This window comes from Phalaenopsis equestris, unplaced genomic scaffold (assembly GCF_001263595.1).
Source record: "Phalaenopsis equestris unplaced genomic scaffold, ASM126359v1 Scaffold000873, whole genome shotgun sequence".
Classification (NCBI taxonomy): Eukaryota; Viridiplantae; Streptophyta; class Magnoliopsida; order Asparagales; family Orchidaceae; genus Phalaenopsis; species Phalaenopsis equestris.
Genome location: NW_018165313.1, coordinates 1,092,896 through 1,115,572, shown reverse-complemented (window position 1 = coordinate 1,115,572; position 22,677 = coordinate 1,092,896). Strand labels below are relative to the sequence as shown.

The window sequence follows — 22,677 nt, the reverse complement described above, 5'->3', positions numbered from 1 at the left end:
GGTGTAGTATTCGCGGTATCAGGCACGATTATGCAAACTATCAGACTAATGAGATCAATTTGGTCTCTCATTTTTCAAAAATTAAAACATACTACTTTTAAAACTCAAACTATATATCTTTTATACTTAAATTAAATCTCAAAAATTATTTTCATATACCATATTTTCATAATTAATCAATCGAAAAAGTTGACCGACAGGGTCGGCCAACTCGGCCCTTGCAATTGGAGAGCCATGCGAAGAAGGGGAAGAGTCGAGAGAGGGGGAAGAGATCGCCTAGTGGATCGTCCACGAGAGCTAGGGCACGTGAGGGGACGAATCAAGCATCTGACTAAGTCGCGGGGTCGAGCGAAGGGCTAAGTGTTCGGGAAAAGGGAAAAATAGGGTTTAGGGTTAGAATTAAGATTATGAATAATGATATAAATATAAAAGTATTTAATATTTTAAAAATAAAATTTGATTTATGCATTTTCATTCGTGCGTCAGATTGTAGAAAATTGAATGTCCTTTTTAGGTAACTTTGGCATTCCGGACGCATTGGCGTTGTCCGTTTCGTCGTTAGAGGCCATTTTAATGAATTTATCAATTTACGTGCAACTTGCTTATGTGCAAAATTATGGCAATGTGGGTGTCTTTTCTAACTAAAATTGGTGTCCCGGACGTGCTAGAGCAGTTCATTTTGTTGTCAGAGGTCGTCCGGAGAAGTTCACACTTTCACCCATCATTTAAGCTCAATTTAAGTCTGATTTTGTGCAACTTAGTGAATTTTGTGCATTTTTTGTGTGTGTATGATGATAAAGTCCTGAAGAGGTTTTCCTATGGGCTTGAGATCCTATTGAAAATTTCTCCCTGAATCTCCACATGATAGTTCTTAACCACTCGACCATACGACAATGGTTTTGAGATCATCAATGTGGGACATCACAAGAGAAATAGGAAGTGGCTGAAGAGAAATAGGAAGGGGCTGAAATTTTTAAGGGGATGGATTCCAATACTAATTTTTTAAGAGAGTCAATAAGAACCCTTAGAGTTAGATCCTAAGATCCTAAGGAAAAGAGTAATAACCTCAAAATGAGGTCAACAAGGAGGTGCGCAGGAAGGATTCTGGCGGGACCCCGTGTTCAAGTTTGGCGTTGAATATTGATTCCAGAGGGAGATCACATGACAGAAACACAAACATAGAAATATTAAAAATCAAAGTCTGGTCAGCAGACAACCTGCTGGAATTGTGATAAAACTGACCACATAAAAAGGAACTGCAGGAATACTAAGAAGAAGAAAAATGATGACGCTAATTTTGTAACTGAAAAAATACATGATGCACTATTTCTGACAGTTAACAGTTCTGTTGATGACTGGATACTGGATTCAAGAGCTTCCTTTCATACATCTTCCCATCAAAAGTTAATGTGAAATTATGTTACAGGTAACTTCGTGAAGGTATATCTGACTGATGAAAAAACTTTGGACGTGGTGGGGACGGGAGACGTTGATATTGCACTCCCTAACAAGAACAAATGGACTTGTAAAAGGTCAGACACGTTCCTACGTTGAAGAAAAACCTCATCTCTATTGGGCAGTTCAACGAGTGTGGTCATTCGGTAGTGTTCTCAGATAACACCTAGAAGGTTACCAAAGAAACATTACTACTTACTCGGGGTAAGAAAACTGACACACTATATATACTGACACACTATATATTCTATATATTACTACAGGTTTACTCAGACGATGACACATGAGTCAGAGATGCATTATGGGAAAGCAGAAGAAGTTCAATTTCCTGAAAAGTGATAGAACTTTAAATGCAGGAAAACCGGACATTGTACAGACAAATGATAACGAACCATAGAGTTGTGAAGAAATATCGCAAGATGAGAATTCGAGCAAGTGGGAGCTGACCAAGAAGGAGGAGACGAATTCCCTATCAGAGAATCAGACTTGGGAGTTGGCAGAACTTCCACCAAGGAAGAAGGAATTGCACAACAAGTTGGTGTATCAGGTGAAGACTGTGCTTGGTGACAACAAGAGGTACAATGCTGAACGTGTTGAAAGAACTTTCAGCAGGGGAGGATATTGCTCATGCAGTGAAAGTTGTAAGCAAATATAAGAGTAACCCAGGAAAGAGCTTGGTGGTACAAGTCTACGTTGACGGTGATATATCAACTAAGGGTGTTACTCGTATGAAGTTGAAGTTGTGCTCAACTTCAACTGGTCTTCTGGCATGAAGACAGGGATTTGAGTTGCAGAGGTGGACGATATCGTGTTTGAGGAAAAGGTAGGTACAGCTAGGAGATGATGCAGTCAGTGTCCCAGTCTCAAAGTGAGAGAATTGTTGGGTAATGTTGAAACTCGATCCACCGAAAATTAATTAGCTTCCTAATTAAAAATCCCACCATACTTTCCCACCGACTGCACACCTACCACATCCCACCTACCGCTCACCTATCTCCCACCTACCGCTCTCATATTTTCTGTAAATAGTCTCTTTTGGCTTAAAGGATAAGTCAAGCCAAACAAGGTCAAATCAAGTCCTCTTGAGAGCTAAGAGAAAGAGAAGAATAGAGAGAGAGAGAGGAATGGAGAGAAGAAAATAAAGATTTTCTTGTAAACGTCGAGGCGTTCGGCGGTGTAATTTCTCGAAAAAATAAATTCCTCTGCAGCTCCGTGGACGTAGACAAATTTGCCGAACCACGTAAATCTGTGTGTCGCTCTGGTATTTTTTCTGCGTGCAAATTTACTCGTTCCATTTCTCACTTTATTGTCATCATTTTTCACAACAATCAGATCCTTGAAACAAACCCTAAAGTCTCCTAACGCCAACAACTACCTATTTCGTACAGGAGGCAATCTTTGTCATGTTGCCGACTCTTCCTCTAGATCTTTTTTCTGTATCAAGCCCTCCTCCGGAGCTTTTCCTGCATCAAGTCTTCCTTCGGAATGTTTCCTGCAGCAGGCCCTCCTCTAGAGCTTTTCCTGTAGCAAACCCTCCAGAGTTTTTTTCTTTTTTCTTTGCAGACCATACCCTGTAGTTTTTTCTTGCATGTTGTCTACTTCCCTACAAACTCCTTTGCAATATTATCTGTAAAGCTCTTTCGCTTGCCTATAGACACTGCAAGAACCGCAGTCAAAAACAACCGTGGTCAACTATAAGTCAGTTTTTTCCTACAGATTGTCTTCTTCCATGCAAACTCCCCTGCAAAATTACTTATAGGACTCCTCGGTATACCCACAGACACTGCATGAACTGCAATAAAAAACAATCACAGTCAACTAGAAGTCAGTTTTTCCTACAGGTTGTCTACTTCCCAGCAAACTCCCATGCAGCATTACCTATAAGAGAATTCCGCCTACCCACAGACATTGCATGAACTGCAGTCAAAGATAACCGCAGTGAAAAGTCAAAGGCAACCTAATATAATTTATTAACTTTCTTATTTTATTTTCATTGATTGAATTCATTTATTATCAGATAATTAATATGAATTGATTAGTTGGATATATTAAGTGTTGTCTTTTTTTCTGTTATTTTTTTTATTGTCTTTCCTATTTTAGGATTCATATAAGGATTATTTATAACCCCTTTCATATCAATAAAAACATTCTGCATTTTCTGAATTTCAACAACATCTAACTGGTGCACGAAAGTTTAAGAGGAAGTGTAAAATTTATTGAACTAAATAATCATAAATTACATGCATTTGCCTCAAGGGTGTTACATAAAGTCCAACAAAACCAAGAATTGAAGATTTCATGGAATCCTCAAAATAAGGTTAAAAAAGATAAGTTTTGACTTCTACAGAGTAGGATTTCAAAATCAAATAACAAGTTTATGGTCAACTAAAATGAGTCAATAGGTACACCATAGGACCTTGGACTTAATCAACCCAGAATCAATTGCAATGCCCTAGGAGCCCTTTCCTGGTGACTTCAAAACCCTCCCTAGCCACCACATAAGCATAAAGAGACTAGGTCAACTTAGTTTAACCAAGCAACTTATAGGGACCTTGTGGGAATTACTAAACAAATCAAACCTCTATTACTCAAGCATTGATTCATAATGAACTTAACGAGCTTCTAGTTCATTCGAACATATTTAAATGAACCCTATGTTAGCCTACTTTCACTTGACCTAATAGACTATCCAAGGACCCTTTGAAATAGCAAATAAGCTCAACTAAATTAAATAAATCAACTTAATCATGTATCCCCAAAAGACTTACTTGGTTATACAAATCAAGACTGAACTTAAATGGATCATTTTATGTCACCAATACATGACCATCAAGGGGATGTTGGGTCAAACTCACCTAAAGTTACTTAACTCCAAAAATTCACCCAATTCAAAATTAATCCAAACAAAAATTCAGTTAAGGTTAGTCAAATTCTTAATTCAACATAAATTTAAATAAATGAAAATTGAAGCTAGTTGAATCATAATTGGGTCAATAAGTAATTTAATCCATTATTAACTCAAGTGAGCCACCTTAAACCAAGACTACAAAAATTTAAATCAAATTTAAATTAAACTTAGGCATATAATTTCCTAAGTCAAAATCAACTTAACCAAATAAAATTGAAGCCAAGTAATCTCAATTTCGCTTGGTAGATCACATAACCCATTAATAATCTAGTTGGGTTTTATTGGACCAGATGGAATTAAAATCAAGGTTATTGAAATCAAGCCTAACTCGAGTCTTAGAGGTCCTAGTGGTTGACCCAAGTAAACTCAAGTTCACTTGAATCTGGCTTAAGCCAAGCTGAAGCCCCAAACCGAGCAAAGCTTTGAATCAAATCACGTTAAAATCTTAAGTAATATGATTTTAATCCAACTAAGACATTAAGAATTTAATAAATGATATCCTGAACTAGTTCAAACCCTTCTGAAAAGGTTACCCAGCTACTAAAAACCTATCAAAAGCCCAAACCGAATAAAACAAGAACTGTCCTGAGTTCCAGCCCAGCCCAAACCCAAGACATTAAGGAACTTAAGCTGAAATCAACACACTATAGCTACAATTAGAAGCTCCATGAACACAATCAAACCCTTCCCAGCTCTTCCAAATGGTTATAAATTTCACAAAAGGCCACACCGAGAAAGACAAAATTGTTCTACATAGTTCAGCCACCATTTCCACTCCAGGTGGAATCTGTCGTGCAGGCGATTATCGCTAGATGGCACCACCTCATTATTTCATCCCCAACTGATTTCGAGCTAAAATAGGACTATATCCTCAGTCGTGACCAAAAACCTAAAATCCTTGATCGACATATAATAATAATAATAATAATAATAATAATAATAATAATATTATTATTATTATTATTATTATTATTATTATATAAAATTTAGTACAACTAGCCACTCTTAGACCATAAACATGCACTTTGGCCTGACCGCAGCTGAGCATAGGTTACACCATGTTCATCAAGTCAATGAAGCTAAACCAAAAGACTTTGTATGATTGTCCTCCAACATACAAGTGAACTGAGTCGTTCCATTTTAAACAAGCGGCCTTTAAAGCATCTTCAACATTTTGTTCCTAAGTTACCTTCGGCGTCACCGCAATCATTGAACCCACAATATCCTCAATGTGGCATGCAACAAAGAAAAATCAACAAGTGTGGAGGATAGCAGAATTCAAGCATAGTTTCATTTATTCAAGACCACAATACTAAATTTGAAGATAAGATTCACGTATCAAAAAGCACTAGTAAATAAACTAAAACTCAATTTGATGGCTTTTCTTTTTTTTTTCTTTAAAGCAATTTTATAAACAAAAATATAATTTAAAGAAAGTGTTCACAAGTATAGAATTTGTGATGGGTCCTTTACCAAGAAGCAAAGGCTAAGCAATCACAAAGCAATATTATAGAACATCCTTTTGAAATATTGTTGAAAAAGAAAACAAAAAAACAATGGGTTGAGTTTGTGCATTCAAAAGAATTGACTTTTTTGGTGTTCCTAGCCAAGAGACGAGATTACTTGGGCATCATGTAAAAGATTAAAATTTCAATCTTAAAAAAAATAACAATTAGTATGAATTTTATTACACATCTAGTTGACTTGTGGCAACAAATGGTTATAAGGATCTTTAGGAATGCAAATAAACTAAGTGTTCGACAAGCAACTTGTGGCTTGGCTCGGTTAAAGCTCAATCATAATCGTTTGATTAATTAATCAAACGAGCTTGAACACTTTCATTAGTATTTAATTACTAAATGAACAAATTGAACAGCTTATTGTTTGGTTCATTTATGTTCATGAATAGTATCATTTAAAGCTTGTGAACAAACTCAATTACAACTTGATTATGGCTCATTCATAAAAAGTATAGCTTAAATATTTATTTTTAAGATCAACAAGAATTGTTTAATATTACTCGTGTATTTTTCCAACAAGTTGCTCGCATAAAACTCGATTATGGCTTGTTTATTTTGTTCAACGAGTTGCTCGTTGATAAGTTCAATGGTCATTATATGAATCAAACTCGAACAAGATATTTATAAACAAGCTCAAGCTCAAACAGGCCTTAATAAATGAGCTCGAGCTCGAACAGGCTCCATCTCAACTCGACTCGATTCATTTGCAAGCCTAAAGATCTTATATTTGCATTTTTTTTTATTAAAGTACTTACCTATACATGTAGTTCAGCTGATGTGAAAAATAATTAAAATGTATTTGAACATTTAAATACATATGCATGGGCAGACTGATTATTAATATGAAAATTTTAAATTTTAAATAGCTTATTATATTTTTGCTCTAGCACCATGACAAAAGAAGTAAGATGGATCGTGACACCCCAAGGATCTCATTCACATTAATTACAAGAGGTCGCTAATTTGAAGACACGGTCATTGTGAAATCATTAATCCATTTTCAGTGGATGGCATATATAATGCTAATGAGTGATTAAAAATGAATTTGAATGATTATTAAATGAAGATGTTGAATTAGAATTTCATACATATGTCCGTTAAAGAAACTAAATGAACTTGAAAATGATGATAATGAATAAGAAAATAATGAAGATGATAAAGAAGGTGGACTGGAAATGATAATTATGAAGAAAAGGAAGTGAAAATGAGAATTACAAAAAAAGCTATTTCTTATAATTTGAATTTTTTTATAGTATGCATTATTACAATTATTAATAAATTCTTTTTCAATCTAATATTTTTTTTAAACTTTCATGAAAGTTAAGGCAATCTAATATGTTATTTATGTCTAGCTTCTTTTGTGTGTATGTGTGTGTGCGTGTGTGTTTTGTTTAGAATTAAATGAAAATATGACACTCAATAGGATAATGGAGAAAAATGATTCATGTAGGCGACCCCACTTAGTGGGATAAAGGCTTGTTGTTGTTCTTGTGTGCTTCAAATATCTTCCCTCCCACACTATACACCATGCACTATTGCTCTAAGAGACTGGCGACAAAAGGCATGTTTTGTCATTATATTATTGCTACATTCTATTATAAGTTTTACCACGTGGAGTCCTTTCATAGGTATTTTCTTCAATAAAATGGACTTGCTTGATCCCTTGGGATAAAAACATGGAGTATTCCACACTATGATTGGCCCACAGAGATGATGCAGAAATCTTCATGCTCAACTTCACCTGACTCAAAGAACAATTGCAAAGTTGCTCTTATTCATTTTCAACTAGCCCCAGGGCTAAACACAAAAAAACCTTCATATTCATCTTTAGTCTACCCAGAGAGCACGGTGCAAGGAATTTCAAGTTCATCATTGGTCAGCCCAAATGATATGGTTTGAACTGTGAAAGCATTCATATTTATCTCATCCAACCAAATATGCATGGCTTAAAGTTCTTCCAAGGAAGAAGAACGTTTATTTTTGTTTCTACCACTTCTCCAACAGAGCTCCTTCCTTAATGCATTATTTTTCTCTCTCTCCTTGCTCCAATCAGCCCCACCTCTTGCGCATATATCTTTTGTCATATCCTTTATTTGTGCACCCACCCTTTCTTCTGCTCTTTCTTTTGATGGTTACCTGGATGATTCTTCCACAATAGCTTGTGTTCTTAATGACTTCAATACCTCCATTTCAAATAACCAAAAACATGCTGTTTGTAGCAAAAACCCCTATACAACCTTAATTCTTAGCGTTAACGCTCAAATTGTTATTCCTACAGACAATACAAACCATTCGAGGCAATCAAATGATCCCTATGTGTACTTCATCGTGAGGAGTCCCTCCGGTTAAAAAAAGCAATTTACATGCACATAAAAATCATGAAGATTAATAATTGCATCTGCGTACCTTGAGAGAGCCAGCTCCAGCAGGAAGAATCGACGGCTATGTTCGATATGAGACGGGCAGAGGCAACTGCGCTGTGCAGAGGCCTCAGCGAATCGAGTGCTCCAACGGCCGATGAAAGCGGCCTTCGCCAAGGTAAACACGACGAGTCAAATTCCGATAAATTGATTTGAAGATAAAGTTGATAATGATTGGAATCCATGGATTTCAGAAACATCGTCTAACCTGGAAATGATAGGAGTGACCAATCTCGAAGTCGGTGGTTTGGTAAGTACTGCCATGGATCGTGATGCGGCTGATCTCACGGCGCTCACAGCAGCGGTGCGGTAGATCGATGCCATTTTCACTCAACTTCCCAGTCGATTCACACCAAAATCACACTAAAACCCTAATCTACCAACTGGCTGACAAGTGCTCCGGATTAGTTAAGTCATCAAGTTCATTCTGTTTCGTCTCCGACAGGTTTAAACAATCTTTCAATATTGGATTAAACATTTAGAATTAATTAGCAAATGTTAATAGCATATGTTCGCTAAATTATAGTTTTGCTGCAAATCAATACTGATTGATGGTGCAACTTTTTAGTGATTTAATAAGTTTTTTTGCTTAATCAACACGAGTTAATTAACCTGATTTAACCCATTCATCCCAACGAACTTGACCCAATCCCAGTTAGAATCTGTTTGAGCCCGAGGTGCGTTTTGACTGATTTTTCAAAAAATTGATGCTGAAATTTATGTTATTTCATAGGTTTTGGCTTGGTGCGATGACAATTTTCTAGCTGTGATATGACCATTTCTAAAAAAATTAAAAAAATTATAATCTCCATCATACTTTTTTAAACATCAAATTATCTTTCAATAGCTTCACAATTATTTTTTATTAAGTTGTAGCCGACTCTTAATCTAGACATAACCAGAACAATAATTGTGTATATAATTCTGACTCAAATCTAACCTGAATGGTAATCGGATCAAAATGAAATTAAATTTTCCTTATTTGGATTGTGCTCAACTTATTGGATTAAATCATTAATAATGTGTTGCAATTTATGTTTGGAACTTTCTAAAAGTATATTTAAATATTTTAAAATTTTATTTAATTAATATTTAAACATTGTTGGAACATTATTCAAAATGTATGTTAAAGTCATGTCTGAACCCATTTAGATATGTATTTAAATTATGCATGTAAACTGTATTTGAACAATTATTTGATATTGTTTGATCCAAATTTGATCAATGTTTCTTAAAACAAGATTAAAAAATGATTTTGCTGAATCAAATCTTACTTGCAGCCTATCAACCCTTAAGTTGTAGAGTTCTCTGTTGGTATTAGGTTAAATTCTGCTACCAGCCAGCCTCACAAACTCAAATTTCGTTTTTTTTTTTTTTCTCGGATTCAGTTGTTCGCTCTGCGATAACTGGCGAAGTACCTTCATACTGTGGATTGCGAGTTACCGAGAGGCCATGATTCGGGCGGTGATTGTGATGAACACCCAGGGAAAACCCCGGCTCGTTAGATTCTACGAGTTTCGGGTATTTCTTCTTTTCTTGTTTGCCTTCTTCGAATATTGCATATTGTCATTCTTTCGCATGTTGTAGGGTTTGTCTCTTCTCCTAATTCTATCTATTTTTCCCCTCTACCGTTCCTTTTTGTATTGTTTCTGCGTAATCGTCACCTCGGTTCTGAATCGCAGCCGCCGGAGAAGCAGCAGGAGTTGATTCGCAGCATTTATGGAGGTGGTGAACCCTATTCCTTTTTTCCTCTGTTTTATTTCTCCCCATGCAGCTTATTTTTTTGGTTGCTTATGCATTTTGATTCTCCGTCCAGTTCTGAGTAGCAGGGCAGATAATGTGAGCAACTTTGTCAAGACAGATGCAATTTTTGGTAAAGTATGATCCTAATCTTTCCTCATATTTGTTACATTCACATTGCTTAAGACAATGGTTTGCTTTACATGTTATAGGGAAAAAGTAACACATTTCTTATGTATTTACATAGCTCTCATCTAAACTTTCATAATTACTCACATAACATAGAATTATTACCTCTTTAATATCACATCAAAAATGGCATTATCACCTCTTTTTCAAACTGGAATGCACCTTTTCATGCATAGGTTTAAAACACCAAAGTGCCATGCATGTAAATATGAAAGTTTTTGTGTGAGAGATGTACATACATAAGAATTTGCATGTTCCGTATGTAAATTTTTTTAATAAATGAGTGTTATTGACTGAAGGTGATCTACCAATGCATAAAAATTGTCACTTTAGCATTAAGGGTTGTTTAAATATTTCTATTTCCGGTTCTTCCTTGAAGGAATTCATTGAATCCCTTCTGCTACCACATTTGAAAAAGTCCTAAAAATTCATGCCAATTAATGGTTCAAACTTCTAATAGTCGTAGGTGGTAATGATGAATTGAAGGGAGCTATTGGTTTCTGTTGGACATTTGGTATCATCAAGGTTATAAGTTATTGCTTTTTTGCTATTTGTTAGAACAAAAAGAGATGATTTGGAGAAAACCTTCGGTGTTCTTGTCGAGAAAAGTACATGTAGAGGTAAAAGTTTACGTTTATGGGAAACCTGAAACTGGATCATAAAGTCCTTTTAAAAATGAGGGTGGAGTTTTTGGGTAGTGTCTTTGCTCAAAATATACTAATGCGCCTTTTCCAAAAAGATGGGCACAAATTTTTAGAGCACACAATTACCTTACCATCGTAATCTTGAAGTTAATTGAGGTAATTATTTATTAAGTTGTCATTTATAAATTCAGGCAATTAATCTGTACTTTTAGTGGCACTTTAATAGCTATCTTACATCTTAGCTTGTCTAGTTTTAATTAGTTACTTTATAATTGATTAGGAGTTAAAATTTCTTACAAAAAAATGGATTAGAAACAAGGTAAATATTTTATTTAGACTGTGGCTTTAAAATGAGTGGTGAGATTTCCTCTATGACGAGGATCTTGTTTCTCTCTTAAAATTAGTGGAAATTGAGAGAAAAAATGTGTGCAAACATGCTTTTAGTCCTATCCAAGCTACCTATTCTTTAATAAAAGAAGAAAATTTTATTCCTTCTCAATACAAGCATATTCATTGTTCATTATATGTATACATGTATTTAAATTTTTTTAGAATATTGATTTCATTTTATTTTTTTCAACTTTCAATCAATATTGAGATGGATAAATTTTTCCTCCTTCAAAACTCCCAATCTACGTTAAGGGAATTTATATAATTTCTTTTCCCTCTTTCATTGCCCCACTCAATTCCTTTATTTTTGTTTTCCCATTCTAAGTCTAAAGAATTCAGTTTTTTTCCTATCCAATCAAATACTTAACTTTGCTCACTGAATTAGTTCGCCTCACTAATCTAATATAAATCCCTTAATTTTTCTAATTCATTCAATCGCATTAAAATAATTGATAGGTTTTAACTTAGATAATAGATACTGACATCCAAATTATTTTCAGATGTTGCAAAAATCTCAAAATTTATATAAATGCATATTGATGTGGTTCTCTATGTGTGAGCATTATCCATTTTATCTTTTACTTAAGCTTTACTATATTTGAGTTTATTAATCCCTCTTCATCCATAAATCCTTTCAGGGATGGGATATTTTTCATTATATTTATGGTCAAGCCTTCATGGATTAAAATAAATAAATAATAAAATGATTAGTTATGTAAATGGTTTTATTTCCATCCAAGGTACATTGTTCCACGGTTTATAAATTTTGTTTTACTTGTTATCTAGGAAATTTATTTTTTCTATAAGGTATTCATAAATAATTGGTTCTATAGATGTAGATTTGGTATCAAAGCTGAAAAATGACAAAATTATTTATATTTATATATTATTTTTTATCATCTTATACCAAAATGAGCAAGATCTGATTTACCTAAAAACTACAACTATTGAAAGCTGACATTTAAAGCACCTAAAGTAGAAAAGCTATAACGTAGAGTGCACAAACTTGTGAGGCAACAATCGTACTATGATTATTGACTCTCAAGTGCTCAGACACAATCTCAACAAACACGAACTACTCTTAAATAGACGGGTTATGAAAGACGAATAATCGTATTTCTAAACATAAAAAAAGAGACAAATCTTAAAAAGATTCAATAATTGATAATTTTTCCAAAGATTAAATAATTCTACTGAAAGATTGATTCCTTCACCAATAATTGTTACTGAATAGTTGAAGAAGTGGATTATTCTCTCTGGATTTGTACGGGATTAGTAGTGGTCGGGACCATTATTATCTTTTATAATCTGGATCCTTCTAGAAGATTGTCTATTGTAACTCTTCAAATTATTCATCATATCGTCACTTGCTCAAGTATCTTTTCAGATTGAGATATTCTTTCATTTTCATTTTTAGAAAAAAGATTTATTATTTGTTTTTGCAATATATTTTTTCTGGGAATTCATTTAAAAATTTTTGTTGTAGATTGGCATGTATAGGCTCAAATGAAAATTATTTTTTATGATGTGTTTTATAGAGTAATGCTTTATTGGAACTAAATACTTTCTGAATGGATTTAATGTTTCATTCAATTTTGATAGGTGTCGATCGTTTATTAAAAAAAAATTCTAAATAAACATTTTCGGTCATACGAGTATACACATATTTCATATTATATATAGGGAAGTAAAAATATATTATGAAAAGAAATTTAAATCGCCCCTTGAACACTTTCCTATGTGTAGTATGAAAGATGTTCACAATCATATGGCCGAAAAAAGAGTATCTTCACTACTTATTATATAAGATCTTAAAACATAAATTAATTATCTTGAAGTAGAAATAATTGCCTAAAAATATCTCAAAATGAGAATAATAGCATAGCTAATATTGAGCTTGCTAATCAAGATAACAAACCTGAAAAAGAATTCTCCTCGGATTCACTTATAAACATCAAATTACTTCAAAATAATAAAATATTAAATTCGCTCTAAAAGACAATGACAACAACAAGCCATTATTCCGCTAAGTGTGATCAACTACATGAATCATTTTTCCATTGAGTCCTATTGAGTGCCATATTACATCTCCCTAGAGAATGTTGGAAACGTATATAAATAAACAGTCTACTTTTACATGAATCAATATTTGATAGAAGCATCTACGAAGCAATTCTTTTTTACTCAATGTCAATTTTGGTACAATTACCTAATTTCTTCTTTCCCATTTAAAAAAAAAATGTATTTTGATGGACAAAATTTTCTTCCTATATTACTAGAACATCATCAAAATTTCTTATGAGGGACCATCATAATTTTCTTTTTTACTCAATGTCAAATATCTTGTATTTGGTTTTACAATAATATTGAGATTCTACAGTTTTCTCTAAATTGAAAATATGTATTTAGAAACTTCTCAATTATATTGTGAACAACGATTAAATTGAAGAGGTGATTAAATTTCATTGAGAAATTTATTATTTCCAACAAAGCATTACTTCATTAATCTCTCAGAAAGAAGATTTTTCTCTTAATGCTATTCATAACAGTCTATGATGGAAAATTTCAAATGAGTCCTTAAAGGAAATAAAAAAAATATATTGAAAAAATAAATAGCATATATATTTACATTATAATAAAGCTAAGAAAATGTCTCGACCTGAAAAGACATTTGAAGAAAGTGATGATATGATGAATATGTGGGATGAGTTATAACTGATATCTTCAAGCAAATTTCAAATGACAAAAGATAGCAATGGTCTTCATCGCTATTGATCCCATATCAATCCAGAATAAAGGAATTAACTACACCTATCGAGTATCAATTGTTGGTGAAGAAATCAAAGTTTCAGTACAATCATTTAATATTTTAAAAAAATTGTACTCATAATTTTATTATTGAATCTTTTTATAGTTTATCACTTTTTAGTCCTTTGAAATCCAAATTGAAGTATGTTTTCTAGAGCTTATATGTTCATGGGTTTTATGTGTTTATTAGAAGTGTATTTGAGTCCCTGAGAGTCTGTAATCATAATGCATTGTTGTCTGTTAATTTCATGTATTATACCATGTAAGCCGTTTACTTCAAGTACTTTTAAATCTCAGCTTTCAATAGTTGCATTTTCTTAGATAAGTCAAATCTTGCTTGTTTATATATCAAAGATATGATGGTGTAATTTTCTCTTGCTACTTTTATGAATATAATATGTCAAATAAGTATTATTATGCAGTAGAATATTAATGATAAACTTGCATAAGACAACTTTGTTACGAGAGTAAATCATTGACTAGTTATTAATAATTTATGAAATAATATTTCTATAGACAAGTTATTGGCTATGGATTCTTTGATGAGTACCAATTTGATTTTTAATCATTGGTTGTGAAACCCTCGATGTGGTGTTTGGTTAGTTGCTCTTAAATTTTAAGCATGTACTTTGAGAAGAAAATAGCTCATAAATTCTCTTGGATCTTTTTGTTTGACCTTATTATACTAATGCATACATAATGAGTACCTTATTTTATGAATATGAATTCAACCTCTTTAATACTTAAAACATCTTCTATGAGACTATCCAATGTAAAAAATGTTGTTTGTTGAATATCGTCTTAATAAGGAATAAATGGTCTATTCGGAATGCAGAGAGAACTATTATTTATAGAATTGGATCTTTTGATTTCAAAGGAAATTCATTAATTAAAATAGTGGAACAATATATTACCATAGAATGGCCTGAAAAGTTTATCCCACTTTTATCAAAAGATGATTTAAGTATCTCCAAAATAATAAATATATTCACATATTATTACTTTTATCGCTTTCAAAACTTTTGACACTAAAAGGATTAAATGCCTCAATATTTGCTTCGCGGCGATAGATGTCTTAATTCAACCCCTTATAGGACTTATGGAAACTAATTTATGTCATGAACCTGTTTATTTGAATGCATTCCACAATCAAAGTTTTTTGTTGATTGATATTAATATCTTTGAAGTTGCAAAATGACAACTTAAATTTCATGATTATGGCTTCTTACGAGGATTATAACTTATTGCATTAGTTTACTGATTACATTTCAAAGGCATGAATACCTTGTGTCCCAATACTGCAGGGGTAGTTTAACCATTAAATATGACCACCTTAACCTAAATTAATTTTTATGCTTCAAACATAAATATAAGTAGGATTATTAAGTAGAATGAAATTTCTTTTTCAGAATTGTGTACCATACAATCAGGTGTTATCCCTAAGCTAATAGTTAATTATAAAATTGATATCTCTACCTAGAGTCTCAATTCCATCATCCTTTTCAGTCGCTAGAAGACTATCAACTGATGAAATTATTACTGAACTTATTACAAATGTCCAATTAAATTCTAATCTTATATTACACTTAGTGAGATATATTTAATCTCCCACTCTCTCAGAAATGAACTTTAGTTTTTATGAATTACGAACTGGGTAGTAAACTAGAGTCATGATTGTCATCCGTGATTGTCTTTCTCCAAAATATTCTAAATCTCGTGAATGGTATAGAAAAATTATTAGTGAAGAGATAGAATAAAAATTTCACTTTTATTTCAAGGCTATTATTCAAACAATAGACAAGAAACAGCTACTATTCCTTTCATTTTATGGTTTACTTCAGAATATGCTAAGAGTACAAAAATTAATATAATCTCCTGACAATGACAAACTAATGAAGGTTAAATTATATAATCCATTTTTCCTTCCTTGAGCATCTAATCTTGTGATTAATGATGGAAACCTCAAAATATCTGTTTTTGGATATATATTAACTATTCATAAGCTTCACTGTCCGTATAACTCATTTTCTTTCACATGGGTTCTTTTCTTTTATGAACACAACCATATAACAATAGGAGTGTATTTGTTCCAAATCTTCTAGCAAAACTCTTTTGATTATCTTATGAAAAGAAGTAGATTATAAAAGAACGGAAAGTAAGGATGAAATCAAATGGTTACTAGAATTTACAAGCTTTTCTTTTCACCGTTACTTTTGGATATTCTATAAATTAGTTTCTTTTTCATTTTTCATTGTTGATACTACTTAAACAGAGTTTGAGCTTTCCCGAATTCATCTTTCCAGGATACACGGGCAGTCTACAAGCACCTTGCAACGCTGTACTTTGTTTTTGTTTTCGACAGTTCTGAAAATGAATTAGCCATGCTGGACCTCATACAGGGTATGTTGAGAGCTTATCAAAATATTGCAATCAAATTACTAGGAATCCAAGTGGCTGACAAGGGAATGCATATAGTTTTATTTTATAGGTCTGATTTGATTGTCTGAAGTTTAAAAACATGTTTTGAAAGAAAAAACACTAACAGTGAATTTGTTGGATTCCATCATTTAGTTGGCTGTAATTAGAAATAAGTCTGTTTTAAACACTAAAAAAATTTTCAAACTCCCTCAAATGTAATGCTTTCTGTTTCATTCTCAAATCATCAATTTCTAAAACATGTTTTTTTATCTTCATGCAACAATGTGAGGTCTTCTAGAAAGTTTCTTTATCTCTTAGAATTTATTGATTTTTCCATCAGTTTGCTTTGATATGCTCTAACCATGTTTATTTATCTCAGTTTTTGTTGAGACATTAGAAAGATGCTTCAAGAATGTCTGTGAGCTCGACCTTGTATTCAATTTTAGCAAGGTATTGTTAAACAATTTTAACATTTGGAACTGTCTCAAGGATTTGCCATCTTCCGGCTGATTTATTTGCTAGAAGTAAGAAAACTTATTCTGAAAACTGCTGACATTTTTAGATTGTCGTTTGTTGGAGGATGTTAGAAATTAATATGAATTCTCAATCCCGAAAAAGAACTCCAAAATCACTTAAATGTGAGTATTTTATATTTTACTTTTCGATGGGACTGTGCTTGTATGAGAAATACAGATTATACGGCTGATGGAAGTTTTAATTTATGAAAAGGGGTATAATAGGAAGTTAATAGAGTTTTATATCCACGGTATGACCATAGAAACTTACACCAGGATTGTTAATATAGAAAGGAGATCCTTGGTAGATGGAGGAAAATGGCAATTGAATTTAATTTTTTTAATTTTGCATATCTAGTATTAACGAATTAATAACATCATTTATTGTTGCCAAACAAAATGATGAGCTTTTAAAATAGAAGGCTAGTTAGTACACGCATGATGGAATGGTCTAGCTTTGACAAATTCCTAATTAGTTTTTACAAGCCTCCTCTCTGAACTTTGCGTTAATGCAGCAAACAAAATTTTCAGTGCAATAATACTTGTTGTTAGGGTGGTAAACCATCTTTTGGTGAGATTTGCTAAACAGGTTTGATCAGATCAAGGATAAATCTATTCATTAGTTTTTTATGTTAGCAGTACATTTGTTTGGAAAAGGAAAAATTGGAACTCTCTCTCTCTCTCTCTCTGTATATATATATATATATATATATAGCTTTTTATTTGTGCAGTGCTCCTTTTGTGATTATTACACTTTAGTCTTGTTTTAGCGATAATATTTCAATTTTACCTTTTGCTAATCCTACTTGTTCGTTCTGATTTTTTCTTCTTAGCTTGAGGTAACACTTCCAGACATTTTTGTGTTCATCCTCTTCTAAGTTATTCTGACATTCTTAACTGTTTCCATGATTGTGCTTTTTAGTCGTGTCGGTTAGATGAGTTCAACTATCTCTGAACTAGTGAATGCATTTACATATTGTGAAAGATTTTGGAGTGCTGATTATTTTGCAAATATGGAGGGATTTCCACTTATTTAGAACATTGGACCAGGGTCATTGAATTTCTGTTCTTGTCTTAATCCGTTGCTTCTACTAGTGGTACAACATTTGTGCTTTTCATAGATTCTCATTAAATATGATTATGAAAAGTAGACGATGTTTGAGAATTTTGCTGCCCATTAAGTGACGTGCCACATTTTAACTTGATTGTTGTGAAAAACATGCAATGGATGATTACGTTCAAACTAAAATCAATGATTACATGGAATTTGACACATCTAATGGGAATATGAGAGTGTGAAGGAAGAGATTTTTCTTCCAGTAGGATAAGGAAGAAGATAAGTATTTGCTTTGAGACTCATTTGAAGAAGGGAAGTTGCGTTGATTTGCTGAATGCATGGGAAACTAATGAAACTGAGACTATTACTCATAAATAAGAGAAATTTTATGTGGTTCAATTTTGTAACCTATCGTGCGAGAGAGTTTAAAATTTTGTTATTGATGTGCTGAAAAATGCACAAAATACAAAAATAATTGTTTTTTAGGGAGCATATCAAGATGTTTATTAATCATATTTCTTTATGATTATGATTTGGGCATTAGATCATGAAGGGATAAGAGGGGTCAAGATCGTTGAAGTTTTAATGAATTCATCAATTGATTATATCAACAATGGTGGCGAAATGCACATCTGTTTGATTTGCTGAGTTCCCCAAAAAGTTATAATAAACCTAGAGTAGCCATCATGCTTCCCATGCCAGCATAAAGTAATCGCAATTGAAATAATCTACAAGTTCAGTTGACCTTACGGTGAAACAAGACAAATTTGTTTCGGTTTTGTTTTTCTCCATTGAGTTGTTTCCACAAATTACTAGCTCGCCTGGTAAAAATAGTAGATAATTAAGAAATATATATATGGCATATGTAAACTCACCAAAATTTGAGATGTGCTAAGAGTAAATCTAACCATGATAGAAATTTACATTACATAATAAGAGAGGTCATTGGAGATCAAATGCTGCTTAAAGAAACGCATACCTAAGAGAGGAAGAAAAGTATTTAGTTCAGGTGGAGAAAAATGTTGAAGATGGAATTATGAAGACGTTATGTTTATGCCAAATATGTTTTAAAGATGTTCAACTCAAATATGTTCAACAACATTAGCAAAGTTGATGATGATAAAGCCTTTCTCATATGGGATGATGCGTGTTAGGAAGGAAGAAATATTACGTGCGGATAGGGTAAGTGTGGATTTGGTAGTATTGTGGTGGTATTCATTACAATACCACCACAATACCACCAATCCGTACGTACCTTACCCGCACATAATATTTCATTATCAGGAAGGCTTTAATACATGCTAACTCTAACACCGCTTGATCTTCAATCTGATGCCTTGACCTTCAATTACCATTTTCTTCTTCTTCTATGTATGCATTTTTTAAAGCAGTTGTTTAATCTCTAGTGATCTCTCTTACTTTTTATTGTAAACTTTAATCATGCATAGCTTTTTTCTAAAATTTCCAATGTTTCTGTGCAGCTGCACACAATATTGGATGAGATAATATTTGCGGGCCAGGTCCTGGAAACTAATTCAGAGGAAGTTATGAAAGCTGTTGAGGAGATAGCAAGGAACTCTCTCTCTCTCTCTCTCTCTCTATCTCATGAATATCAAAATTAAAGCTCTTGTGATAGCAACATTGAAGGTTGTTTGCTTCTTGCTTGCAGGCTGGATAAGCCTTCTAATCCAATAAGCATTGTTGCAAAATCTGTCTCTGGTAGACTTGGCCGGTAGTTTTACCCAAGCTCAGTAACCCAAATCTAACAGTTGTAAGACATCACCGTTTTTTTTTTTTCTTTTGGGGCTGTTACACAAATGCCACTCAATTCTTATATATTTACATATCTAACACCTAAATTTTGATATTTACATGCATACCACTATTACTTATTTTTTAACATTGAAAATTACCTTTTTCACGCATAGGTTTATATTACCAAAGTTTTATAAATATAGATATCAACTTTAGGTGTTTGATCTCTAAATACATAAGAATCGTGTGATATGTATGTAAATTTCACTTAAAATTTCAATTTTTTTGCGCCAAAGCAGAGGAATTTTGCAATTCTCTCGTTCATTTAGGGGGTGTTTGGAATTATTTTTTATTTTTTATTTTATTTTGTTTTTTGTTTGAATTTGAAATAAATTATGTTTGACATGTAAAAAATAAATCAACGCATAACATGCAGGCATCAACAGGAGCGAATGGATTCAGTTCTTACTTCTTTGTGAGAAAGCAGAACTACAGATGAGTTCTCTATTTTGATGATCTTTTAATGGATAAGGCATGTTCTGCCACTCTTTTACATAATAAGCTGTCCTCTTGGATTACCTTATCTGTAAGACATTTTGACTGTATAAGATTGTTAAATACCAACAAATGTATCTGGAAATTTACACTCTTTATTATTTTTTCCAATTTTTTTTAATAAAAGCTGGGTCACATTATGTTGAAATTCTAAACTAATTTGGGGAATGTTTGGTTTCCTAATCAAGTACAAGGGTTTTAAAGAATTTGTCATCCGTTTGGATAAAATAAAATTAAAGTGTAAAATTTTGGAGAATTTGTAATTCACCTTTGCACTTTAGTATTGGTGTATTTCGAATTTGTTACATTTGGACGATTATCTATTAAACTTCAAATTGCAGCTTGTCGTCGTTGTCGTTGTTGTCACTGTATTCGGCTGGCCTCCATCAGTTGGTAGAAATATGAGGTGCGGATTAGGTGTGAATTGGTGTTCTTGGGTTGGTATTGGATCCCAATATCGCCGATCCGCACATGCGAATAAAGTACGTAATATTCACTACTGCATATCTAACATCTCAATTTTTTTTTTTTTTATAATATTTAAAAATCTAATATCATTTCAAAAATATCATTTAATGTTGGAATTTTGGGGTTGGATATATTAATTTATTGGAATTTTGTGATACATTTAGGGATCTTCTTATTTTGTAATTTGTAAGATGAAATCCTTTTTTTTATTATTGCTTAATCAAAAGTTAAAAAAAAAATACCCTTGCATCTTTGTATTATTTGTAAATTAAAATTACGTAATTTTTTGTTATTTAAATAAATTGAAAATTGTAATTTTAATTTTTAAAATTACGCCGAAATGATATTGTTAAACCATAGAGGTGAAGAATGGTTGAATAAGCTCGAAAATTGATGGAGATTTTTTTTTTTTGTTTCTGATTAGGGGACTCTTGTCATGTTCGAAATTTATTTTAATCATTAATTTTTAATTTAGTTGCTTTTAAGATTCAAATTAAAAAAGAATTAATACTTTCATAAGATAAAAAAAAAATTATCAATATTTTGTTAAGGTTTTGGACCTTGGATTGAAGGATCACTCTTTTGATTCCTTAATTTACAATATATTTATGATTTAGGGTATGTTTTGTTTCAATTGTGGTTGTATGAAATCTCAGTTCAAAAAGTAGTTGTAAAAAATCTGTTATTTAAAAGTTGATGTTTAAGAATAAGTAGATCTGTTTCCAAGGAAAATGTAATTGAGGAAAAGTCATTTTTCTTGGAAACTTAATTAAGGGAATATTTCAATCCTTTTTCGGAAAGATTCTGTTGTTTTTCTGGGAAACTTAATTAAGTGAATCTTAATTAAAGGATTATTTAAAATGATTTGTTGCCCAACCCACATTGGTTCATAAAAAACTTCATGATATATTTCTCCTGAGAGGCTAGATATTCTCCAAGGTGGAGATTTGTTAGGCATGACTCATAATACCAGAATTTGGAGTCTCTTGGAATGAAGAAATGTCTCTTGGAATTGAAGAGGAGTGTCTCTTAGAATTTAGTGGGTTGGGGGCAGCGAGGGCACAGCGGAAGCGTGGTGGTCCAACTCACACTGGTGCATAAGAAACTCTATGATGTATTTTCTCTCAAGGGGCTGGATATTCGCAAAGGTGGAGATTTTTTTAGGCTTATGTATTTCTCCTAAGAGCTGAATACTTGCCAAGGTGGAGATTTGTTAGACATATGTATTTCTCCTAAGGGGTTGGATATTCGCTAAGGTGGAGATTTATTAGGTATGGCTCATATATCATAAATGGAACAGATGATGGAGCGGAGCGGAGCCCACGAGCAGAGTGGAGCGGAAGGATCCGTCCAATAAGGGCAATTTCATTATGTGGGTTGGTGGTGCGGGGGTAATACCCCGCGGTTTGGTACGGGGGTAATTTAAGTAATTACATATTGTACTATAGGGTTATATAGATGTCATGTTTGTAACCCTAAGGGAGTCTCTGAGACTCCGAGATTCTGAATCTCATATTTTGTATTTTGTACTCTTTTCTGAGTATTGAAGAAAATCGTTGCTCTGCTGACGTAGGCATCTTTGTCGAGCCTCGTTAAATCTCTGTGTTCTTCTAGCTTTGCGTCGATTCATGTTTTTCTTCGCCCTAATTTCTCAACAAGTTTTAACAAAAAAATTAACATAAAAAATAGTTGTTCTACAAACATATCAAGTGCACTTCACTAAAAAAATATAGAACTAATATGAATCAATCATTGTTATTTTCATAGAAAAAAAGCAAGTAATGAACTCACTTCTCAGGTGTCGTGGATAAGAAAAACTCTCTCTTGACAGGATC

General features: G+C 32.8%; 2 protein-coding genes across 3 annotated transcripts in view; one reads left to right on the top strand and one right to left on the bottom strand.

The window, feature by feature from the left end:
* The window catches only part of LOC110032000, a 21,081-nt gene extending 12,315 nt beyond the window's left edge, over window positions 1-8,766 (bottom strand). For both annotated transcript variants that reach the window (XM_020735494.1, XM_020735493.1), the window contains exons 1-2: window positions 8,512-8,766; window positions 8,290-8,411 (exon numbers count right to left, since the gene is read on the bottom strand). In XM_020735494.1, the coding sequence (XP_020591153.1) occupies window positions 8,290-8,411; window positions 8,512-8,627 (238 nt within the window). In that variant the 5' untranslated portion in view covers window positions 8,628-8,766. The remainder of the gene's footprint in view (window positions 1-8,289; window positions 8,412-8,511) is intronic.
* A 763-nt stretch (window positions 8,767-9,529) lies between these two features.
* LOC110031989 (AP-3 complex subunit sigma) lies at window positions 9,530-20,500 on the top strand. The gene is made up of 8 exons (XM_020735468.1): window positions 9,530-9,824; window positions 9,986-10,028; window positions 10,120-10,181; window positions 16,378-16,474; window positions 16,872-16,942; window positions 19,546-19,637; window positions 19,734-19,835; window positions 20,256-20,500. Exons 1-7 carry the CDS (start codon window positions 9,756-9,758, stop codon window positions 19,798-19,800), a joined length of 501 nt encoding a protein of 166 aa, XP_020591127.1. The 5' UTR covers window positions 9,530-9,755; the 3' UTR covers window positions 19,801-19,835; window positions 20,256-20,500.
* Window positions 20,501-22,677: the final 2,177 nt, after the last annotated feature.